Source organism: Acomys russatus, chromosome X, assembly GCF_903995435.1.
Source record: "Acomys russatus chromosome X, mAcoRus1.1, whole genome shotgun sequence".
NCBI classification, from domain to species: domain Eukaryota; kingdom Metazoa; phylum Chordata; class Mammalia; order Rodentia; family Muridae; genus Acomys; species Acomys russatus.
This window is the reverse complement of record NC_067169.1, coordinates 30,488,239-30,510,356: the sequence shown is the minus strand read 5'-3', so window position 1 is coordinate 30,510,356 and position 22,118 is coordinate 30,488,239. Positions and strand designations below refer to the sequence as shown.

General features: G+C 40.4%; 1 protein-coding gene across 2 annotated transcripts in view; it reads right to left on the bottom strand.

Annotated features, from left to right (window-relative positions):
• Positions 1 to 5,516: 5,516 nt before the first annotated feature.
• The window catches only part of Bmx (BMX non-receptor tyrosine kinase), a 60,636-nt gene continuing 44,034 nt past the window's right edge, over positions 5,517 to 22,118 (bottom strand). For both annotated transcript variants that reach the window (XM_051141595.1, XM_051141596.1), the window contains exons 14-20: positions 21,197 to 21,271; positions 20,329 to 20,500; positions 17,644 to 17,860; positions 15,762 to 15,826; positions 13,349 to 13,467; positions 9,544 to 9,701; positions 5,517 to 5,867 (exon numbers count right to left, since the gene is read on the bottom strand). In XM_051141595.1, coding sequence (XP_050997552.1) covers positions 5,793 to 5,867; positions 9,544 to 9,701; positions 13,349 to 13,467; positions 15,762 to 15,826; positions 17,644 to 17,860; positions 20,329 to 20,500; positions 21,197 to 21,271 — 881 coding nt within the window. In that variant the 3' untranslated portion in view covers positions 5,517 to 5,792. The remainder of the gene's footprint in view (positions 5,868 to 9,543; positions 9,702 to 13,348; positions 13,468 to 15,761; positions 15,827 to 17,643; positions 17,861 to 20,328; positions 20,501 to 21,196; positions 21,272 to 22,118) is intronic.

Genomic DNA, 22,118 nt, shown 5'->3' with positions numbered 1-22,118 from the left:
TATCTTGGGAGCAAGGGTTGGATTTGGTATGGCATCCGCCAGTGTAAACTGGTGGAACTGCTGAGGTTGGGAATGGTGCTCACTGTTCACTTTAATCCAAGTGTGACAGGTTGCTGGCATTGTGCTCTGTAGCTTCTGCATTAACTCACTTCAAGTACTGTAGTAATTTGTTCACAGTAATACTTGAAATATACTTTGGCGCTACAGCTTCAAAGGAGAAAGAAGCCAGACATCAGGTAGAGAAGATGACCTTTTCTCTTTCAAACTGCTTGATTAATATCTCCCTAACAACACACAGCTAGCACAGAGAACTCAATGAATCCAGAACATGCCCGATAGAAACTTGCTTCCACTATTCCCTAACTGTGGAGTGAAGGAAAAATCCCAGCTGAATGTTCATATTGTGCCCAGTCTCTGAAATTGTATTCTTTCACAGGGTGTGAGCAATGCTGAACACAAAGCAGACCTCAATAAATACTTATTAGATTTGTACACTCCTCTGGTCTTCTGTGTGCTTGTGTGTCTAACATTTCTGGCTTTCTTTCTATGGACAAAGTTGTGATCTTGGACCAAGGAATTATAAAATCAGTTCAAAATATTTGAAATCAGATTGTATACACTGGTAGGTTAGGAACCAAAACCTATCATTACTGTATGTAACAATACCATATGCCAGAGGATTGATTAAAACTATATGAACATGTTTGACATATTATATGGAGACCAGTGTAATGCTAGAGTGACTTTGTACATAATAAATTTCATATGATCATAGTAATGGTGGGTCACCAATTCATCAAAATCAGGCTGAGTCATTTGAAGCTATTTAGTATATTTGCATTTATATACTACACAGGTAGCAAAGAAAGACTGCTTTTTGCATGAGAGCTATGCCTACCAAATCAAGCGTCCATAACATCATCTGCCTTACTATTTTGTTTCTGGGGCAACCAAGAATTGCATTTCTCTCTTGTTTACATTCTCATTTCATTGATACCCTTTTATCCTGCATATGTCCTGTTTTCTTTAATACAACAAGAAGATCTTCTGCAAGCTATTATTTAAACAACTCTTGTAGGTGAGCCTCTGTGAGTTCAAGGCTAGCCTGGTCTATGGAGAGAGTTCCAGGACAGCCAAAGTTATACAGCAAAACCCTGTCACGAAAAATGAAAAATAAATAAGTAACAAGCCTTATAGTTGGCATGTTCAGTCTATAAAGTTCTCAATCTGTCCTTTAGTTCAACACTGTGTAAAAGTAACCTTCATAAGAACCAAGTCTATAATCTAACACCTTCAAAAGAGCCACTCCAACCATGGTAAAGGGACCTATGGGCACCTGACACAATCTCCAACTGTAACATGGAAATTAGAAAAAGTGCTCTCACTCAGCTTAACTTTTTCCCAGAGCAGACCTCATTTTACCCACCAAGTGAAGTTTGGGTTCTCATATGCAGTAACATCCTCTGAAGGGATAGAGGCTTGAACAAAGATGGTCCTGTGCCTGGACATACAATGGGAGTTGCCAGTCTCCCATCCATGTGATCCGAATTATGTCCATCTCCTTGAGTTAAACATGAGTATTATAGTATGGTAGCATACACCTTTAATCCCAGCCTTGAGGAGGCAGAGGCAGACAGATCTCTACAAAGCGAGTTCCAGGATAGCCAGGCCTACACAGAAAAGCCCTGTCTCACAAAACTAAAAAGAAAAAAAAAAGTATTATAATTTTTTACTGGTTGGGGAAAAAGTAGAATAAAAATTTGTGGTACATGAAAATGATATGAAATTCACATTTCATTGTCCATAATGAAGCTTTATTGCTACACAGCCATGACTACTAATTTTCATATTATCGAAGGATGCTTTTGTGCTAGAAAGCCGAGCTGAAGAGTTGACTTAGAAAAGCTCTGGCCCAATGTTTGCAGGCAAACATTGCTGATCTGTGGGCTATAAGGAAGCATGGATGGACATGTAAAAGAGCAATTGGAGTTCAGATATCCAAGGAACATTTGCTTATGGAACCTAAAGTATTTCTTTCCTGGAAATTTAATTATTTTATAAGTAGTGGAGTTAATAAGAGGGTAATTGGGCTAGAAAGAGCAGGTGCTGATTTGCTCTTCCCTGATGTTTCTCAATAACTTATTCTCCCTTGTTTGAGACTCACTTGTTTCTATTTAAGTAAAAGGTAGGGCCTTAGGCTCAGGGACTATTGCAGAAGAAGGGGAGGAAATATTGTAAGAGCCAGAGGATCAGAGAGTTTGCTGTGAGATTGTTTCTTTTGGAAATATCAGAAACTACAACCATAAAGTCTCACCAATATGGCTGCCTAAACATGACCTGAACAGGATGACACCACCAGTGGTGTTCGATGCTAACATGGAAGGGGAAATGCTCATGAAGCTTCTACCCTAGAAAAGGAACTATAGGTTCTAAAGAATGCTGAGGGCAGAAGAAATAGTCTTTCCCAGGCTAAAGCACATCATGTAGCTCTCCAATACCAAAAGGTCGACCCTGAAAATATACATACAAGCAACATTATAGAAACTGAGTAAGTCGTATTTATATTTAGGAAAACACACAACAACAACAACAAAGAAAAAAGGCTATGAAGTTGAAAAGGAACAAGGATGTGCATGGGAGTGTTTGGAGAAAAGAAAGGGGAAAGGGAAATTATATAACTATAGTCTCAACCATTTTTTTTTAAAGGTAAAACCTTAGCTTAGGTTCAATCTGTCTTCCTTGTATACTCACTCCCAAGTCAGAATTGAAACTGGGAAACTCAACTTTCTAAATCTACCATGTTGGAATCTTTTCCTTTATTGGCTCAGCACATATAATAAAAATTTTCTAGACCCTTTGGCTTGTGTCTCACTTTTGGAAGATCAGAAATGGCCCATCAAGACTACTGGAGTCCACCTAGCAAAGGCTGTGTCTGAATTCCCTTCTGATTGGTCATTTGGGAATGTTTCCTGTCACATAAGCTTCCTTTTTTTGTTACTTCTCAGAGAGTGTGTATAGATACACTTCTGGTTGGAGATTATAAGAGTAACTGCTGCAAAACACCATTAAGTTGCATTTAGAACCATTATGCATGTTTCAACATAGCATAAGCACTATTCTTCTGGCTCTGGCTGTCAAAAGTGTACTGATTTTCTTCAAAGACATCTAGCAGTGACTTAAATTTTTGTTTGACTTGGATTTTGAAATCAGACTTCTAAGAAAGGCTTTGGTTTCATTTCACAGCAAACAGTTCTGTATAGTTTGCATCTTTAACAGTATGGGTTACTGTTTACAAACAGATGACTTTTAGAAAATCATATATATCAGAAATAAAGTTAATGAAAGAGATAATCTCAACAGAGGGGCAGAAATAAAGGTTAAAAATCCACGGGACAGGGATTAGAGAGATGACTCAGTGGTTATGTGCACTTGCTAGTCTCGAAGAATACCTGGGTTCATTTCCCAGCCTCCAAATTGCAGTATCTAACTGTCTGTAACTCCAGTTCCAGGGGATCCAACAACCTATTCTGGCCTCCATGGGCACCAGACACACAGGTGGTACACAGACATACATGTGGGAAAACACTCATACACATAAAACAGAGCAGGAACATCTGACTGAGTCTGTTGAGAAGGAGGGTTCTCTCCCTTGATCCTTTTTTCCCCCTTGAGTAGAAAAGAGCCTGGCACCCAGAACACAGTAAATAAAGGAATGAATGTATAGACGTCCTAGTGATTATTTTTAAAGTGACATTTCATAATTCATTCATTATGCATTGAAATTTGTATACATGTGTTAAAAATAGAATATCATTATCCAGTCAGTTCTCTGCTGAAATAACACAATCATTATGTAAATGTCAGGAAACAAATAAGCAAGGGAGATACTTGAGCTTGCTGGTAGATAAAGAAATGGGTGATGTGAGTAAAAGAAAGGACATCAGCACTTAGGGGCACTGGCTGCTCATCTAGAGGACCAGATTTGATTTGCAGCACCCGTATGGTGGCTCACAACCACCTCTAACTGCAGTTTCAGATGATTTTATTGTTTCTTCTGGCCTTCATGGGTACTATATGCCTATGGTACACATATATACACATAGAATAAAAATTATAAAAATGTAAAATACTATTTTTGTATCTGTGTTGAGATATAAGATGGAAATAGAAATTTCCACTATCTTTCAAGTGAGACAAAAGCCCCCCAAGACCTCAACTTAGGGAGGAACTGGAGGATACAAGGGATGGGATAACAATTGAGATGTAATATGAATAAATTAATAAAATATATAAATAAATAAATATATAAATAAAATATAAACACCTAAAGAAATCAAAATCATTAGAAAGTAAGATTACCTTAATTCTAGTAAGACCATGGTCTTACCGAGTGGTGATTGATAATGGTGGAGGTTAATGTGGAGGAAAATGGTATTAATTTCTACCTGAGCATCTCTCACAATAAATTGTGCTCTGTGTGAAACATGGAACACATTGTTCAATATTATCATCCAACCCACTGTTCAATGCTATTGTTATATATCACTGTATATGATGACACATGAAGTGCCATTGTTTTAGGTTGGAGATGGAGCAGAAAGTGCACCATTCAGATGGAGCTATGGACCTTATATCAGTGCCCCGACACAGAATGAGGTACCCCAGGGCAATTCAGCAGTATGGAAGCTTAGGGAGAACACCAATTCATGGGCTGCCCTCAAACCTGCAGCATCAAAATTCCTAAGGTGGTTCCAAGAAATCTGTTTTAATTAACTCTACACTTGGCTCTCACACATGTAAAAACTTTGAGATCATTTATTCATTGTATTGGCTGTTTTTCTATTCTGTGATAAAACACTTTGACCAACACAACTTTTAGAAGGAACAGTTTATTTTTGGCTTATAGTTCCAGAGGGGTAGAGCTCAAAATGTCAGGGCAAAGGCAGCTTACATGCATGGCAGATAGAGAAGGATGCTGAGAGCTCACATCCTTAATGTTTTTTCCTGCATATAAGTCGTTGTACCACATGTTTACCTGGTGCCCATGAAGGTCAAAAGAGGGCATCAGATACCCTAGAACTGGATCGACAGACAGTTGTAACTCACTGTGTGTGTGATGGGAATTGAACCTGGGTCTTCTGGAAGAACAGCCAGTGCTCTTAACCACTAAGCCACCTCTTCAACTTCTGAGGGCTCATATCTTGAACTGCAAGCAGGAAGCAGAGACTACAAGCAGGGCAAGGCCTTAAGCTCTCAAAGCCTGCCCCCACTAATGCAATTCCTCTATCAAGGCCATACCCTCTTAAATCTTCCTTCCCCAAACACTGCCATAAACTGGAGACCAAGAATTCAAATGCCCAAAACATTTCCCACATGGAGGCAAATGAACACATTTCTGTTCTTGAAAGGATATTTAATTACCACACTAGTGCCAATATAAAAAAGGGCGTTCCCAAGAAATCATCTTTTCAATTCTGCTCCATCTTTATACACAGTACACACTATACACACCTTTTGCAAACTGCAACCCAACAAATGAACTTCTACCTTACACTGGGAAGTAGTACTTTAAAAGCAGCACAAGCAAAAACAAAATTACCAACTTGACCTAAGTTTCAAAGAAATGTCTTATTTCCTCCCTTGTTTCTTGTAGAGAATATAACAGATAAACAACACATAGAGCATTATTGAGAACTGGGTAAATTACATCATGTCTTTCTACTTCCCTTAAAAACAGTGAGAGAGTTGGTCAATATTTATATTCATTCCCATCAGCTTTCCAAAATTTCTCTTCATGGCTTATCTTGTTCCCGAAGTGGTTCGATGGCAGACAGGAGTTGCTGAAATGTGGGGCGCTTTTCTGGAAGCTAAAGAAAAGAAAACTTCAACATGTTAGATGATGAAAGTCATAACTTAAGGGAACAGTAGAGGGGCTGGGGATGTGATACAGTTGGTAAAGTGCTTGCCCAGAATGCAGGACATCTTGGCTTCAGATCCCAGCACTAGGTGTGGTGGCATACAACTGTAATTTGAGGACTTGGGAGGAAGAGGCAGGAGAATCAGATGTTCAAAGTCATCCTCGGCTGTACAGCAAATTTGAGACCAGCTTGAGCTACATGAGTCTCTGACTCAAAATTTAAAATGACAAAACAACATAGGGCTGGGGATGACTCAGTGGGTAAAAGCACTTGCCCCAGAAATTCTAATCTTCAGAGCCCACGTAAAAGTCCAATGTATGGCATGAGTCTCTGTGATTGTAGCCCTCCTATGGCACAATGGGAGGTGGAGACAGGAGAATGCCTGGAGTTCACAGGTCAACTAGCTTAGTGTATACAGTAGCAAAGAAGAGATTCTGAATCAAGCAAGGTGGATGGTAAGAAAACCAGACACAAACACACTGTGGCATCAGTATATGTACACTCACAAACACTACACACTGCGCATGTGCATACAAACTGTGTGTGTGTGTGTGTGTGTGTGTGTGTGTGTGTGTCCTAATGTGAGTGACATTCTATTTCATTTGAGAGAGGGTCTCACCGAGTAGCCTAGTCTGGCCTGGAACTTGCTATGTAGACTAGGCTGGCCTTGAACTCACAGAGATTTGCTCTGCCTCTACCTACTAATTGAGAGTGACTTTTGAAATATAGAAACACCACAGAACTTTCTACTAGGATTCAGAATAAGGCAAGGGTGCCTTTTATACTCATTATTCTTAAGATCGTGAGCAAAAACCAGCCCCAAGAATTAAGAAAGGAAAACTATTTGCATAAGACCCATTATAGCCTGGAACCTTCAAGAGACCTAGAGACAGATTCCCTCAAACAATAAAGGATTTCGCTATGTGGTCAGGGTAAAAAATATTAACAAATAAAGTAAATAGCCAACAAAATAAAATAAAAATAAAATAAAAAAACAAAACAAAACAAAAAAGCCTTTAATCCCAGCACTCCAGAGGCAGAGCTAGGGGGATCTCTGTGAGTTTGAGGCCAGCCTGGTCTACAAAGAGAGTCCAGGACAGTCAAGACTACATAGAGAAACCCTGTCTCAACCCCCACCCCAAAGCCAGTAGTAACCAGTCAGAATATATAATGGAAGAGCAGACATAATTTATAGTATCAACAATATCAAAATGAAAGCCTTAGCAAGATACAAATGTAAACTAGAACATATATTAAGAAAAAAGTTCCCTCTGTCCTACCATAGGACATGTCAGTGTCATAGAGATGCAGAATTTCTCCAGTTAAAATATAAAGGAAATCCAATCCTAAAGATATGAATGAGTTCTTTTTAATTTAGATGAATTTATTTCACAGATTTTGTATTTGCAAAATGGCTCAGAAACTATGAGGAACAATAAATCATGAGGGTTCTAGCCTACATGATGTCAAAGTATCACACAATACTTTATCTGTTATATAACAACATATAATTAAAATAGTGTGGTGCCAGTATATAAAGACCAAACCACAGAAGAGGTAGTTCCAATATAAATCAATATTATTCTGCCTGGAAATGTAGAATAATATTAGTGTGGCCTCTCATGCCGTTAAAGTGGTTCTTTATCTCTTGGTGGTCTTTTATTAAGAGTTGCTTCCAACAACAGGGTAAACATTATTAAAACTGTATGTTTGGACTGTAGCTCAGAGTATACATAAGAAACACACAATAAAATAAAATATATATATATTTTTTTTGTTTTTCGAGACAGGGTTTCTCTGTGTAGCCTTGGCCATCCTGGACTCACTTTGTAGACCAGGCTGGCCTCGAACTCACAGCGATCCTCCTGCCTCTGCCTCCCAAGTGCTGGGATTAAAGGCGTGTGCCACCACACCTGGCTAAAATAAATATTTTTAAAGCTTTAATTTTTGTACTGCTGACAAATGCTTAATGGCTTCACCTAGCATGTAAAAATCAAATCTCTCCTCTTCCTCTTCCTCTTCCTCTTCTGCAGGGGACAAAAACCTCGACCAGACTTGTGCTTCAAATTTATTTCCAGCCTCTGCAACAACAGCTCTGACTGAGAAGCCCATGCCCACAGTCTATTTCCACACCTTTGCTCATGGTGCTCTCAGCTGGCCATGCATTGGCACCATCTGTACTCCCATACCAAGGGCCTTTTGAAGAGATTTCTTGATTCAGCTCTGATACCAATGCATTTAAGAAGCTGCTTCCCATTCTCTGAGCTCCATGCTCCTTTCTATCTTTTTATTTTGGGTACATAATTAAACCTTCTGGATTTTTTCAGCACACACACACATATGCATACACACACACACACACACACATATGCATGCACACAAGCATGCCTCACTGTGTGTATATATGAGAAGATTTTGAGCTCTGTGAGGGAAGTAGTGGAACCTCAGAGCTAATATCACCAATTAGGTTAAGCATCAAAGACACTTGTGACAGAATTTCCTCCACTTTAGGCCCACATCTGCTTTGTGTGCCACCTTTATCTTCTACCTATAGGGCATGCTGTTAGTTGGTGTTTCAGGGATTGGTGGGGAGGGGAGGGTAAGAAGAAGGAGGAGAAAGAGAGAGAGAAGGGGGAGGGGATGAGACGCCTTTCGTGCAATCTCTATATGAGATTAGATGCTTCTGTCATGCATTTTTGAGTAGAGGAGAGATTTCATAGTTTTGTTAAGAATGAGGCCTCAACCTTACACAAAGAACTATAGGCAACTGAGGAAAGCTGGGAGCAAAGGAGGTGGTCCTCTCTAGGGAAGAGCTCACAAATTGGTTGGCCAGTGCCAAAAGGTCATCCCTTAAAACAAACATGTAATGTACAAGTAACATTACATGACTTAACAGGTTATCTTTAAGACTATATAAACACACATACATGCATACATACACATACATACATACATACATACAATAACAATAAATTAAAATGAGGACATGAGTTTGAAGGAGAGCAGAGAGGGTATATGAAAAAAATTTGGAGGGAGAAAAGGCAAGGGATAATTATATTATAATCTCAAACAAAAAAGACAGCTGGGCACTGGTGGCGCACACGTTTAACCCCAGCATTTAGAAGGCAGAAGCAGGCGAGTTTCTGAGTTCAAGGCCAGCTTGGTCTGCAGGACAAGTTCCAGGACAGCCCAGGGCTAAAAAGAGAGACCTTCTTTTGAAAAACCAAACCAAACCAACCGTTAACAAACACCATTAAAAATTTAAAAAAGTGAGGACACTGCACCAGTCAGCCTGCCTTTATAATAACTGTGTGACTTGAGGCAAGTCACTTAACCTCCCTGGGCTCTTCTTTCCTCACTTGTCAGTTTTATTCATATTAATAATAGGGTGTTTTCTGATGAGTTAATGGTCATAAAGTTCTTACAACAATGCTGTAAGCTGTTCTGCAAATTGTCAGTACCAATCTTGTTTGGTTTTGTTTGTTTGTTTACATTACAAGCACCATGACCCAGGACCATTTTCAACTTCTCTGTAGTTGTTACTTTTTCTTTCATCCACACTGAAGCGCTGCCCATCCCTGCTCACCCCACCCGCCTTTCCAGCCTGCTCAGGGGCTGTACTTGCCTCATGCCAGCAGCTGTACATGATTTGGTAGATGGTGTCCGATGCCAGTTGGGGCCGGTAGAGTCTGTGGCCCTGGGAGACCTTCACAACCACCTCGGAGTTATCATATAAGTCATAGGGCTGCTTCCCCAGACTAAAGACCTCCCACATCAGGATCCCTGTAGTGCATCCGGGGGCAGCCACCAGACAGACGAGAAAGAGAGTCAGCGTTAGAGTGTCCAGGGTTTGTGGAAGGAACTTTACAACACAGGACCAGAAGTCCATGGGCCAGAGCTAGGGATTTCTGGAAAATGAGGTCTCCTGAAAGGGATGGGGGCATGGAGGTCAGGTTTGGGTTATCACTTTTACAGTTAAGGAGTTCCTACATTTCTTCAGACCCCTCTGTGCTTGTTAGAAAACCAGTGAATGGCAAAAGCAGTGGGAGCCCCTTGGGGCCAAGGTTCATGGGCTACTTTAGAGAGTCCCTTGGGGTCTCATGCAGACTCACACTGACAACAAACTGTGTAGGAAGCTACCATCCCAAACTTATGAGTGATGAAGTCCTTGCCTTCTCTCTCTCTCTCTCTCTCTCTCTCTCTCTCTCTCTCTCTCTCTCTCTCTCTCTCTCTCTCTCTCTCTCTCTCAATGGATGTCTATCCCACCACCTGTAGTTGCACTTCGCCTGTCATCTTTCATGAGTCGGGTACCATTTTGGGAATCTGCTAAAAGCTACAGGCTATTGCCTTGGGACCAGCTTATCATCCTTTTCAGAATGCTCAGTCCTCTAGCTCATAGAAGACATTGTGGACTTCAGGATAATGCATCAAGTTGGGGTGTTTGTGAGGATCAAGAGAGTGACATTTAGGGTTACTCAGATGTAGCCCTTGAAAGCAAGTCCTCCCACTTGAAGGACAGATCAAATCCTTACCACCTCCTAGCTAGCACAGCTCTCTCCTACCAACCAGCACCTTCTAGAGTTGCCGTGAGGCTTGAGTGGTATACGGTGGGTGCACCGTGCTTTTGGAAGAGCATCAGGGCATTGAAAATGTAATGTAATCTCATGCTTTCTGATGGTCTTAGGCTACCCCTGTGAAAGGGTCATTCAACCCTTGAAAGGGGTGCGACCCATAGGTTGAGAACTGCTGCTTTAATCAATCAGCCAGGTTCAAAACTGTGGACAACCAACATATACAGAAAGGAAGACAATTGTAAATATCATTAATAAAGTAGTCTTCTGTGTTGTGGTGTCTCCTCCTCTAAACACAAATTCTAAGCCAGTTATACAGAAGAGTGAGACTCCCTCTTCGAAAGGCTGTACATATAATCCAAAGCTAGTATCAAGGCATAAGTAACTAGGAGAGGGAGGGTCCTCTTCAAGAAGGGCTTTCAGAGACCCTGATTCATTTTGAATATCCATGCCAGGAATAAATTACTTAATTATAGATTTGCAGTTTGTAAATAGCCAAGAAACATCTGCAACTCGGTTTTGTCTTATGAAATCGGTAATCTGGTCGGGTAGTGCTATCTTTGCCAGAAACAAGTTGTAGCTATTGAATCTTTATTGAATAATAATATTAAATATTGAATAATATTGAATAATAATATTATTATTAAATGTTGAATAATAATATTATTATTCAATATTGAATAATAATATTATTATTCAATATTGAATAATAATATTCATCAGGCAGATCAGTTGATCCATAGATATGAAACTAGTTTTTACAACAAGGGCCAAACTTAGCCTTATCTTAGCCAAACAAAAGCACTGTCTCTGTAACTTTCCCCTCTTGTGTGCCCATTTGACTATCTTTATATTTTCCAAAAGGGAATGTTTATTTATTTTTATTTATTTAGTTTTTAATTTTTGATTTTTTGAGACAAGGTTTCTCTGTGCAGCCTTGGTTGGTCTGGACTCTCTTTGTAGACCAGGATAGCCTCAAACTCACAGAGATTCACCTACCTCTGCCTTCCAAGTGCTGAGATTAAAGGTATGAGCCACCACACCCAGCCCCAGGAATGTTTATTTTTAATAATTATTTGAGGCAGAAAAATAAACTTGTAACTTAAATTTCCTTCTATCAAGTTATCTTGCATGTGTTAAGTGGTAAATCAAATTGTACTTAAGGACTAAGACAAGCATAGAGTATTTCTTCTTGGTTATATTTAATATATTTTGTCTCTTGGTGATAATTTGGCTTATTTATCCTGGACTTATCATACAGTTGTTGAAAATAGTCATTATACTGTCAACATGTTTTTAAAAAACTCTGACAATTGAGCAGAATCATAATCTAAGAATTTTTTTTTCCTTTTCAAAATCACCTCTCCTTAATTCGGTTTCTCTTCTTTTGCTTTTGGTTTGTTTGTCTGGTTGTTTTGCAGTGCTGGGGATCAAAGCCAGGGCCTTGAACACTCGAGACAAATACTTTGCCACTGAGCTAAACTGCCAACTCAACTATTCAGCCATTTGTTGTTGTTCTGAGATGAGTCTTGTTAAGTTCCTCAGCCTGACCTGGAACTTGTGATCTCCCTGCCTAAGTAGCCGCGGTCTGGGATTACAGGTGTATCTTGTCATGCCTACCTTAACTGAGTAAATTTTAACCTAAGTATTTTAAGAAAATATAAATGGTTATCAAACTCCTATAAGAAAAATCTGCAAGAGTAAGTAGCTTAGGCTGTGAGTCATATAGTATCTGTGGCAGTTTGTTGTGGTACAAAATCGGCCACAAACAACATGGCAATGAATGGGCATGCCTGTAGCCAAGAGAACTTTATTTACAGAAACAGGGCACCTTGTTTAGTTTAGGACTGTTGTTTCCCAACTCCTGACCTAAAATGCTAATTTTAGCAAGGGGAGGAGATGATTTGAAATACAATATTTGCTATTTGTAGTTTGGAGGTTTGGCTCCCAGCTTGGTGCCTTTGGGAGGTGTGGAATGTTTAAGAGGCCTGGCAGTCATGTAGAGAGTGCCCTGAAAGGGAGACTCCAGTATTCCCTCTCTGTCTCTCCTCTTCCTCTTGGTCACTAGGGGAGCGGCTTTGCTTCTGTTATATTCTCTGCTCTGTCCCTGTCTTTGTCATCATAGACCAAGCAATGGGTCTGATCACAAATTGGAACCTTCAACACTGTTAGCCAAAATAAGCTATGTCTTTATCTAAGCTGATTCTGCCAGGTACTGATTATACTAGTAGAAAGAGGACTCACACAACGCTAAAGAAAGAACACAGTCAAGTTTGCTGTCTGCATTAGGGATACCCAAAGACTGCCAATTCTGAAGGGACCCATCACAACAGTTTCCATAGCTACACTCATGCCCATAACAAGTGGTTCACATTTGACTTATAACCTTTGGGTTTTCAAATAAACTGGGATTTTAAATTTAATGATTCCTCCACAAAACTCTTTGAAGCTAGAAGAGGTAGTGCACACCTATCATCCTAGACTTGAGGACGCTACGGAGGCAGGAGGATCGTGAATTTGAGACCAGCCTGGATCACACAACAAAAACCCTGTTTAAAACAAAACAAAACAAAACAAAACAAAAACTATTTGAAAGTTTCATTGGAAAAGTCCCAAAATCTTTTGATTCTCTTCATGGATGCTAACATGATATAAATTATGAAAGTGTATAAGACTTCTTAACACTGAACCACAGGAAGGAAACTGTCCTCTTTAACCACTTGGCTTGTCTCACATGGTGAGTGTAATTTTGTAAAAGCTCAAGGTTCTGTTTTAAACGGTTGTTGCTGTGCTTGTGGTTTCCTGTTGTGGAAGCCAACTTATGAAACGGGGCCAGGTGCTGTGTGGTCACTTCCTTACCGAACGCCCATACGTCTGACTTGCTGCTGTATTTGAAGTAGTGGAACACCTCTGGGGCCGACCACTTGACTGGAAACTTGGTTCCTACTGAGCTGACATACTGGTCATCAAGAACATATCTGTAGGGGAAACATCAACACAGACGTCAAGATATATGGTCTTATAAACTGGGAAGACCCCCAACTGGGCATTGTTGCCTCCACAGCCCACCATCAGCTGGGCCGGTGAGGGACCTCCACGGCCAGCTGAATGCTTTGGTTTTCTAGATAATTTGTTTTTTATCCCCCTCCCTCTTCCTGAGACAAGGTCTCATGTAGCCCAGTCTGGCCTTGAATTATATAGCCAAGTATGACCTTGAACTCCTGATATTGAGACTCTACACCTGACGATACTTAGTTCTTTGATTTCTTTTCATTGTGACAGCTCAGTTTTTAGTGATTTGTAAGCATTTAGGAAGTGTAACTCTGAAAATAGCAAAACGTGAATGTAAATTGCTTGATAACTATCAAATCCCACAAAATTGTGAACATACAGTGATTTAGAACTCTACTCCAACACTGCCTGTAATTCTGTCACTCAAGATATGGTTTTTGCTTGTGCTTTCTGATTGTGTCTTTTCTCTATTTGCTACTTGAACAGAACTGGGCTTCTGTTGTTTTGAGATTTGCTTTTATTTTTTTTCCTCAACCTCAAGCTGTGAGGATTTTCCCAGATGGTATATTTTCTCCTCCAGCATCATGTTTGGTGACTGAACAGCATCCACTCCCAGGGAGCAATACAATTTATTCAATTCTATAAGCCAGTCTTAATTTTCTATCATAAATAAAGATGAAACTATCTGTTGGAAAAAAGTAAAAAACAGAAAATTAAAAACTCAAAGATGTCCTCTAGGGTATGTTTATCATGATCATAGAATGGAAATGACCTCAACGTGCTCACGTTGAAGAATATGTACATACATAGAATAGAATGCAACTGTTAAAAATGATAAAATAAAAAGCTGTTCATGAAGCCAGGTGTGGTGGTGCACGCCTATAATCCTAGCACTCAGTGAGGCAGAGGCAGGCAGATCGCTGTGAGTTCAAGGCCAGCCTGGTCTACAAAAGCGTGCATGTGTAATGTTATTCTATTTTGAGGGGAACAAAGAGTAAATGTATATATTTTTGGCTATACTTAAGAATAAGGCCTGAGTTGGAGAAATGGCTCAGCATTTAAGGGTATGCATTGCTCTTCCAGAGGACTTGAGTTTGATTCCCAGTACCCATATCAGGCAGCTCACACCCCCATGTGACTCCATATCCAGAAGAATCCCATTCTTCTGTCCTGTGTGGGCACCTATGTTCATGTGCTCATACCTACACAGACACATGCACACATAATTCACATAATTAAGAATAATAACAATATAAAATCTGTTTTAAAAGAATAAGACCAATAGAATTATTATAAAATAAAACCAAAATGGCTCACCTAAAGGAATTAGTATAGTCAAAATTTATATGTGTGTGTGATTTATGCGTGTATGCTCATAGATGCACATGCAAAAGCCAGAGGTCAATGTCAATGCCAGATGCCCGCCCCCCTTCCAGGGTTTTTCTGTGTAGCCTTGGCAGTCCTGGACTTGATTTGTCAACCAAGCTGGCCTTGAACTCACAGCGATCCACCTGCCTCTGCCTCCTGAGTGCTGGGATTAAAGGCGTGCTCCACCACGGCCCGGGTCCAGATGCTTTTCTCAATCATCATTTTATTTAATTTTATTTTAAATTGTGTGTATGTTCAAGGGCTATCTTTCTCTCTGTGGTGTGTGTGTGTGTGTCTGTCTGTCTGTCTCTGTCTCTCTGTCTCTGTCTTTCTCTCTCTCTCTCTGTGTCTCTGTCTCTGTCTCTCTGTCTCTCTCTCTCTCTCTCTCTCTCTCTCTGTGTGTGTGTGTGTGTGTGTGTGTGTTTGCCCAAGGAGGCAGAAGAGGTGTTGGTTTTCCTGGAACTGGACTTACAGGAAGTTGTGAGCCACCTGACATGAATGCTGGAAATAAACTCCAGTCCTCTGAAAATTCAGCCAATGTCCTTAGCTGCTGAGCCATCTCTCCAGCCTCTCCAAATTACTTTTTTGAAATATGGCCCCTCAATGGCTGGCTCTACTCCCTCCCTCCCTCCCTCCCTCCCCCCCTCCTGTCTCTCTGCCCCTGCAGTTGCTGGGGTTACAGACACACCACAGTGCACGGATGCGATGTGACATGCTGGGAATCCGAGACCAAGCTCCTGCTCCTGCAGCAAGCGCTCTACTGACTGAGCTGACCACCCAGTTTGAAATCAAATCCTTGACAACAACTGATGGGAATGTGACACCTCACGATGAGTTAGAGGTCATTGATGCTATAGCTGGCCACACCAAAGAGAAAAGCTGTCTGGCTTACCTCGTCATTCCAAAGTCTGAGACTTTCACAGAGAGATCACTGTCCACCAAACAGTTCCGAGCAGCCTTAGGAGGGAAAGCAAAATCTCCAAGTAGTAAAAGCAAACAAGGATCTCTGGACATCATAGTCAGACATTTTCCTCCCTTCAGGTTTATTCCCAGTGAAATCCAACACAGCCCATCACAACCCCAAGTGCTCTGAAGTACGCTTTAAAAAAATTCCTTGTAGGACATGCCCCTTGGGCTAGTATGCAGATATAAGTGAGTATATACCATTTGATTCTTTCTGCTTCTGGGTTAACTCACTCATTATGATCATTTCTAGCTCAATCCATTTATCCACAAATTTCGGGAATTCCTTGTTTTTAATAGCTGAATAGTATTCCATAGTGTATATGTACCACAGTTTCTTTATCCACTCTTCTACTGAGGGACACTTAGGCTGTTTCCATGTTCTGGCTATTATGAATAAGGCTGCTATGAACATGGTTGAGCAAATTTTCTTGTTGTGTGCTGGAGCATCTTCTGGGTATATTCCAAGGAGTGGGATAGCTGGGTCTTGAGGAAGCCCTATTCCCATTTTTCTGAGATAGCACCAGATAGATCTCCAAAGTGGCTGTACTAGTTTGCATTCCCACCAGCAATGAACCAGGAAACTGGGACAGAGGGGAAGGCATCCTATTGGGACTCTAAATGAGAGACGCATGGGAGAACAGCAAAATAAAAGGATACAGAGGGTCCTAGAAATCTATAAGTAGAACAATATGATAGGCAGATTTGGGCCCAGGGGTCCCGCTCAAACTAAGGCACCAGCCAAGGACAATACAGGAGGTAAACTTTAAACCCCTTCCCAGATCTAGCCAATGGTCAGAATATTCTCCACAGTTGAGTGGAGAGTGTGATACGACTTTCTCACGTACTCTGGTGCCTCACATTTGACCATGTCCCCTGGAGGGGGAGACCTGGTGGCACTCAGAGGAAGGACAGCAAGTAGCCAAGAAGAGACTTGATACCCTATGAGAATATATAGGGGGACGTAATCCCCCTCAGGAACAGTCATAGGGGAGGGGAATAATGGGAAAATGGGGGGGGGGGAGGAATGGGAGGATACAAGGGATGGGATAAACATTGAGATGTAACAAGAATAAATTAATAAAAAAAACAAAAAAAATTCCTTGTAATTTTCAATTTTTCAAAACTAAAAATGTGCTTGCCTAAGTCTGTTCATCCAAGCATCCACACTTATTGAAAATATACTTGAACACAGAATCCCAGCTTACGAAGGAGAGAGCCAAAATGTCTTCCACTAGCTCCTGTGTGCATTCACAGATGCTTGAAAGCCGTGCATGCTGCAACCAGGGCTTATGGGATGCATTGGTCTGGTGTGAGCAGTGTGCTTGCTAGAGAGCACAAGCAAATGCCTAAAGCTAAAGGCCAATGAATACCCAAAAGTAGAGGAACTCCCACCCCAACCCAAACACACACTTTCCTTTCCATCTCATTTTTTTTTTTCATTTTTAGTTATTGTAGCAAGTGCTTTTGCACTAAGCTCCTTTCAGAGGAAAGATCAACTTCCATTTAATTAATTTGACACTAATTTGGCCCAAGTCTTTGCATCTGGTTCTTCACACCACTGCACAGGTGGTGGAGGAGATTCTCAAGCCTTATTTTCCTCTGATGGCTCTCTCCGCCTTTTAAAGATTTTATTCTAAGACTGTGGTCTTTTGATGGCAAAAGTTATGAGGCTCACGGGAGGCACAACTGCGCAAAGGAAAAGCAAAGGCCTGCTCTTTGTCAGCCGTCCCAGCAGCCCTCTCTCTGAGCAGGGACCTGGGAGCTGGCTCCTTCTCTCCTTTTATCCAGCTTCCAGTGCCTTGCCTTACCAAATCCCGATGTATGAACTGGTGGCTCTCCAAGAAGGCCATGCCTTCACAGACGTCGTAGCACATTTCTAAGAGCTGGGCGCTTTCTAGTCCTTTCCCATGACTCTTCAGGTAATCGAGCAAGCAACCATTTGTTATATACTCGGTTACTATGTAGATGGGGTATTTCTTTGAACATACTCCATAGAATTTAACCAGCTTGGGATGGCTGAGTTTCCTGAGGGGTAAAAAAAAAAAAAAAGAATCGATTTAAAAAGTTCATTTTTTCACGATGGCCTAATCAAGGATGAGCAGAGTCTCATTCCTTCTACCTAAACAGAGAAAGAGAACAGGGATCTTAGGAGCTTGTTCAGGGAAACAATAATCTTTGGAGGCACAAAGGAAAACAGTGCTTTGCCTCAGATCTGAGACTAGCAAATCTGGCAGCCACTCAGCAGGGCTCTCAGTCTGGAGGCATGGCATTCGCCTTTTCTCTCGTGAATCACAATAGTGGTATGTGTAGAAAGATATTATAATTTGAAAAGTGTATATAATGCCAAAAATAGTTGATGTTAGCCAGGTGCAGTGGCACAGGCCTATAATTCCAGCACTTGGTAGGCAGAAGCAGGCGGATCTCTGTGAGTTTGAGGCCAGGCTAGTCTACAAAGTGAGTCCAGGACAGCCAAGGCTACTGAGAAACCATGTCTGGAAAACCCAATAAAAACAAGCAAGCAAACAAACAAATAAACCCCAAACAACAACAATAATACTCCCCCTAAATGGTTATTTTTCAAGGAAGTAAAACTACATATGATTTTTTTTTTATCTTTTCTTGTTCTCTCTCCTTTTTTTTATTTTTACAAAATGCTTGTGTGTGTGCTTGTGTGTGTGCACAAGTATGCATATACGTATATGTTTGTGTGTGGAGGCCAAAGGACAACCTCAGGTGTAATCTTCAGGAAGGCCACCAGTCTCCTCTGAGAAGGGGTCTTTCACTGGCCTGAAGCTTTGCCCAGCTTCATAGGCTGACTGCCCAGTAAGCCCCAGCAGTGCGGCTTTACAGATTATTCATAGAATTCTTTAATGACAAGATACACTTTAATATTTCACCAGGAGACACTGGTTATACCATGTACCCAAGAAAATTTTTTAGAAAGCATTTTATGTTCGGTGAAAGGGGGAGACCAAGGAGATTTCTTTAGTTTTACATAACAGTCTATTATCAAGGACAGAAGTAGCTGCATAGTTGGAAATTCTGGGAAAAATGAGAAAGGGAAAAATAATTTTTACAACTTAATTTGACTTAAACATGATAGCTCACACCTGTCTTCCCTACACTTAGGAACATGAGACAGGGGAGTTACTGTGATTTTAAGGCTAAGTTGGGTTACACAGTAACTTTCAGGCCACTCTGGGATCCAAAGTAAGACTCTGTCTCAAAACTGCCAACCAAACAAAAAGAAATTTTTATTTTGCAATGATGAAAACAGAGCATAAATGCAAGTACTAGGTGGGGTAGAGTCCTTGCTAATATGGAGTGATACGTCCATTAAGACAGCCCTGGCCAAAGGTTTGTATTCATATAGTATTTCTACTCTGAACAATTCTTCAGGTACAGTAGAAGTGATTGTTGCAACTTCCCTGTCTCCATTGATGTTTAAAAGGAAATTACCAAGGAAATGGGCCTAGAGTATTTGCCTGTAAGCATGTCTCAGTAAACTGCTGAATAGTTCTTTCAATAGATGGGGATATGTAAGCCAAATAAATCCTTTCCTCTCCAGGTTGCCTTTGGTTTTTCACAGCAATAAAAGGACCTGCACATTTCAAGTGGATTGAATGTGTGTATGGTGGAGGAGAGAGGTCAGCCTTGGCTGCCACTCCTGCAGAGCCATCTGCCTTGGTTTGTGAGACAGAGTCTTTCATTGAGACCTTAGATTCCTCAGTTAGACAAGGTTGGCTAGAAAGTGAACTCCAGAGATCAGCCTGCTTCCTCCTCCTCCTTAGTTGTGGGATTGCAAGCATGCATCACCACATCCAGCTTTTTAACATGGGCACAAAGGATTGACCTCATGCCAACACAGGCAGCACTTTACTGTCTGAGCCATCTCCGCACCAAGGCCCTGATAGAACACTTTTGGATCCTCCCTGATTAGTTTTCTTAAAAAGTGACCAGCCATGCTGTTCTGCTTGAGTTGAAAGGGTTTCTAAGGGTAAAGGGTTTGCCCACACCAGGACTCCTGAGGACCATGCTTGACTTTGTTCCTTCAAGGCGGAGCCATGCTATTCCTAACCAATACCGCTGACTAATGCATTGTTGTTCATGGGACCTGTGAAGGGAACTTGGATATACTGGGTGCTGTATCTACACATAACTACTAAGGCCACAGGACAAAGTTGTGAGCAGGAAAATGATCAAGGGTAGAGAATCTAAAGACATATAGGCCAGTGTCTACTTTCTCAATAGAATCAGAAATATTCTAAATTCAGACACGGGTTTTCAAGGTGTTGTGCAGGTCTGTTTGTCAAATTAGGAGCATAACACTGATTTTGTTTAACAGCTTGTTAGGCCAAAATATCATTCCTAAATCTACAACATATATACAATATCTACAACATATGCCAAGCTTTGCAAACGTTAGGGACAGGGACTGCTAATGTTAATGTTCTATGGAGATTCAACATTGCCATTCCTGGGGAGAAACTTACATCATGGTCTGGGCCTCCTGAAAGAATTCATCTTCTGACATGGCGCCCTCCTTGATCATCTTTACAGCCACATCGTACTGCCCCTTCCACTTGCCCAGCTGGACCACTCCAAACTGGCCGCTTCCCAGCTCCTTCAGTAAGGTAATCTCTTCTCTTTTCAGTTCCCAAATTCCTAAGGAAGGAAGGCAGATACCTTAGAAGCTGTGCCAACAACTTTGAAGGTGATTTCTTCTGCAATGAGATTTGTGTACCCACAAAATGAAAAATAAGAGACCATTTGAAGTTAGTAACTTTAAAACCATCACAGGAAAATGCTGCTCTCAATGCAGCTGCAGTTCTTGACACAAAGAGTCAAAAGGAAGTATTTTTGCCATCTGGGGGTGTCTTGAAGATAATTAATGTCAAAAGATGCTTAATGCTCTTAAGTTGGTAAAACATTGTTAGATTTTTTTTTTTTTTTGTAAAAAACAAATTAAGTTGTGATCAAGGTGGCTGTTATTACCCCAAATACAGAGTTGAGAACTGGCTCTAAATAGGAAAAGGCATAGCATCCAGGTTGAAAAAAAAAGGAAAAAAAAAAAAAAAAAAAAAGGACAGGCAAGTGGTGCTGGAGCTGAATGGCAATGGCTGGTCAGAATAAACAATTGTGTGTGTGTGTTTTTTTAAGCTGAGAAGATTACAAAGCTTGGTATGTGTAGATGGTTTAAAAAACAAATGAATGAAACAAATTAATCCAAATTTTTCCCTGGTACAGTCTGAACAAAGACTTCCTTCCTGTTATCCATCATGTGTCAGTTAGGTGATCACATGTGTTTGAACCCCCAAATGGTAGGAAATGGAGTCTCAGAGCCCAAGGGTGTGTCCATACCACTTCCTAGAGCCACAGACCCCGGGACTTTGTTGGCCTTGGTTGACACTGGGTGGCGGAGCCGTGTGATCATGCCTGCAATGGAATCAGCAGCATATTGTCACATTATCATCAGATCATGTTACATAGAATCACTTCACATTCTCCCAATCAGCTAACAATGTGGGGGTTTGGGTGTTGTGATACAGAAAGAGAATCAATCGTGAGTATACAGATGAGTGTTCAGTGACTTGAATCAACAAATTCATTTAATGCAAAAATCTAAAAGAGCCGGTCACTTCGTGTGAAATTCCATAGGGACTGGGAACTAGATGGAAACTTTTACATAATTTTTTCTCATTCATATGTTACTATCTTTTTCCAGTCCTACATTTACAAATGCATATAACTAGCACACAAATCTGAAAACCCCCAAATAATAAACATATATATTTACACATAAAAAAATAATCGTAAAATTAAATCTACTTGCAATTTATGTTAAACTTTCAAGCCATTTTCATTTACATATAGGTATGATAACCCTGAGTTAAAATAATCATGCTTATAGTATCTTCAAAGAAACCACTCAAAAGAGTAAATGATTATTGCTTTAATCTTTTTAAGATGGTTTTCTAATTGGAACTACCACACATGTGATTTCCCTTCCTTCCTATTCAGGAATTTGTTTTCTTTTTAGAAATATTTATCAAATGTTTTCAATACCATACCCTTAATCAACAGAAATAAACACCAGAACACATAGTATAAATTTTTATTTTTCAAAAGCATATGAATATCCATATAGAAATATATGTATATTTATACATACATACAACCTTTAGGTAAAAGGAATTATGATTATTTTGAAAGTAGTTTGCATCTTATGATTTCTATTAGAAATGCAATGTCTTCATGATAAAATATTTTAATGAAAAATAAA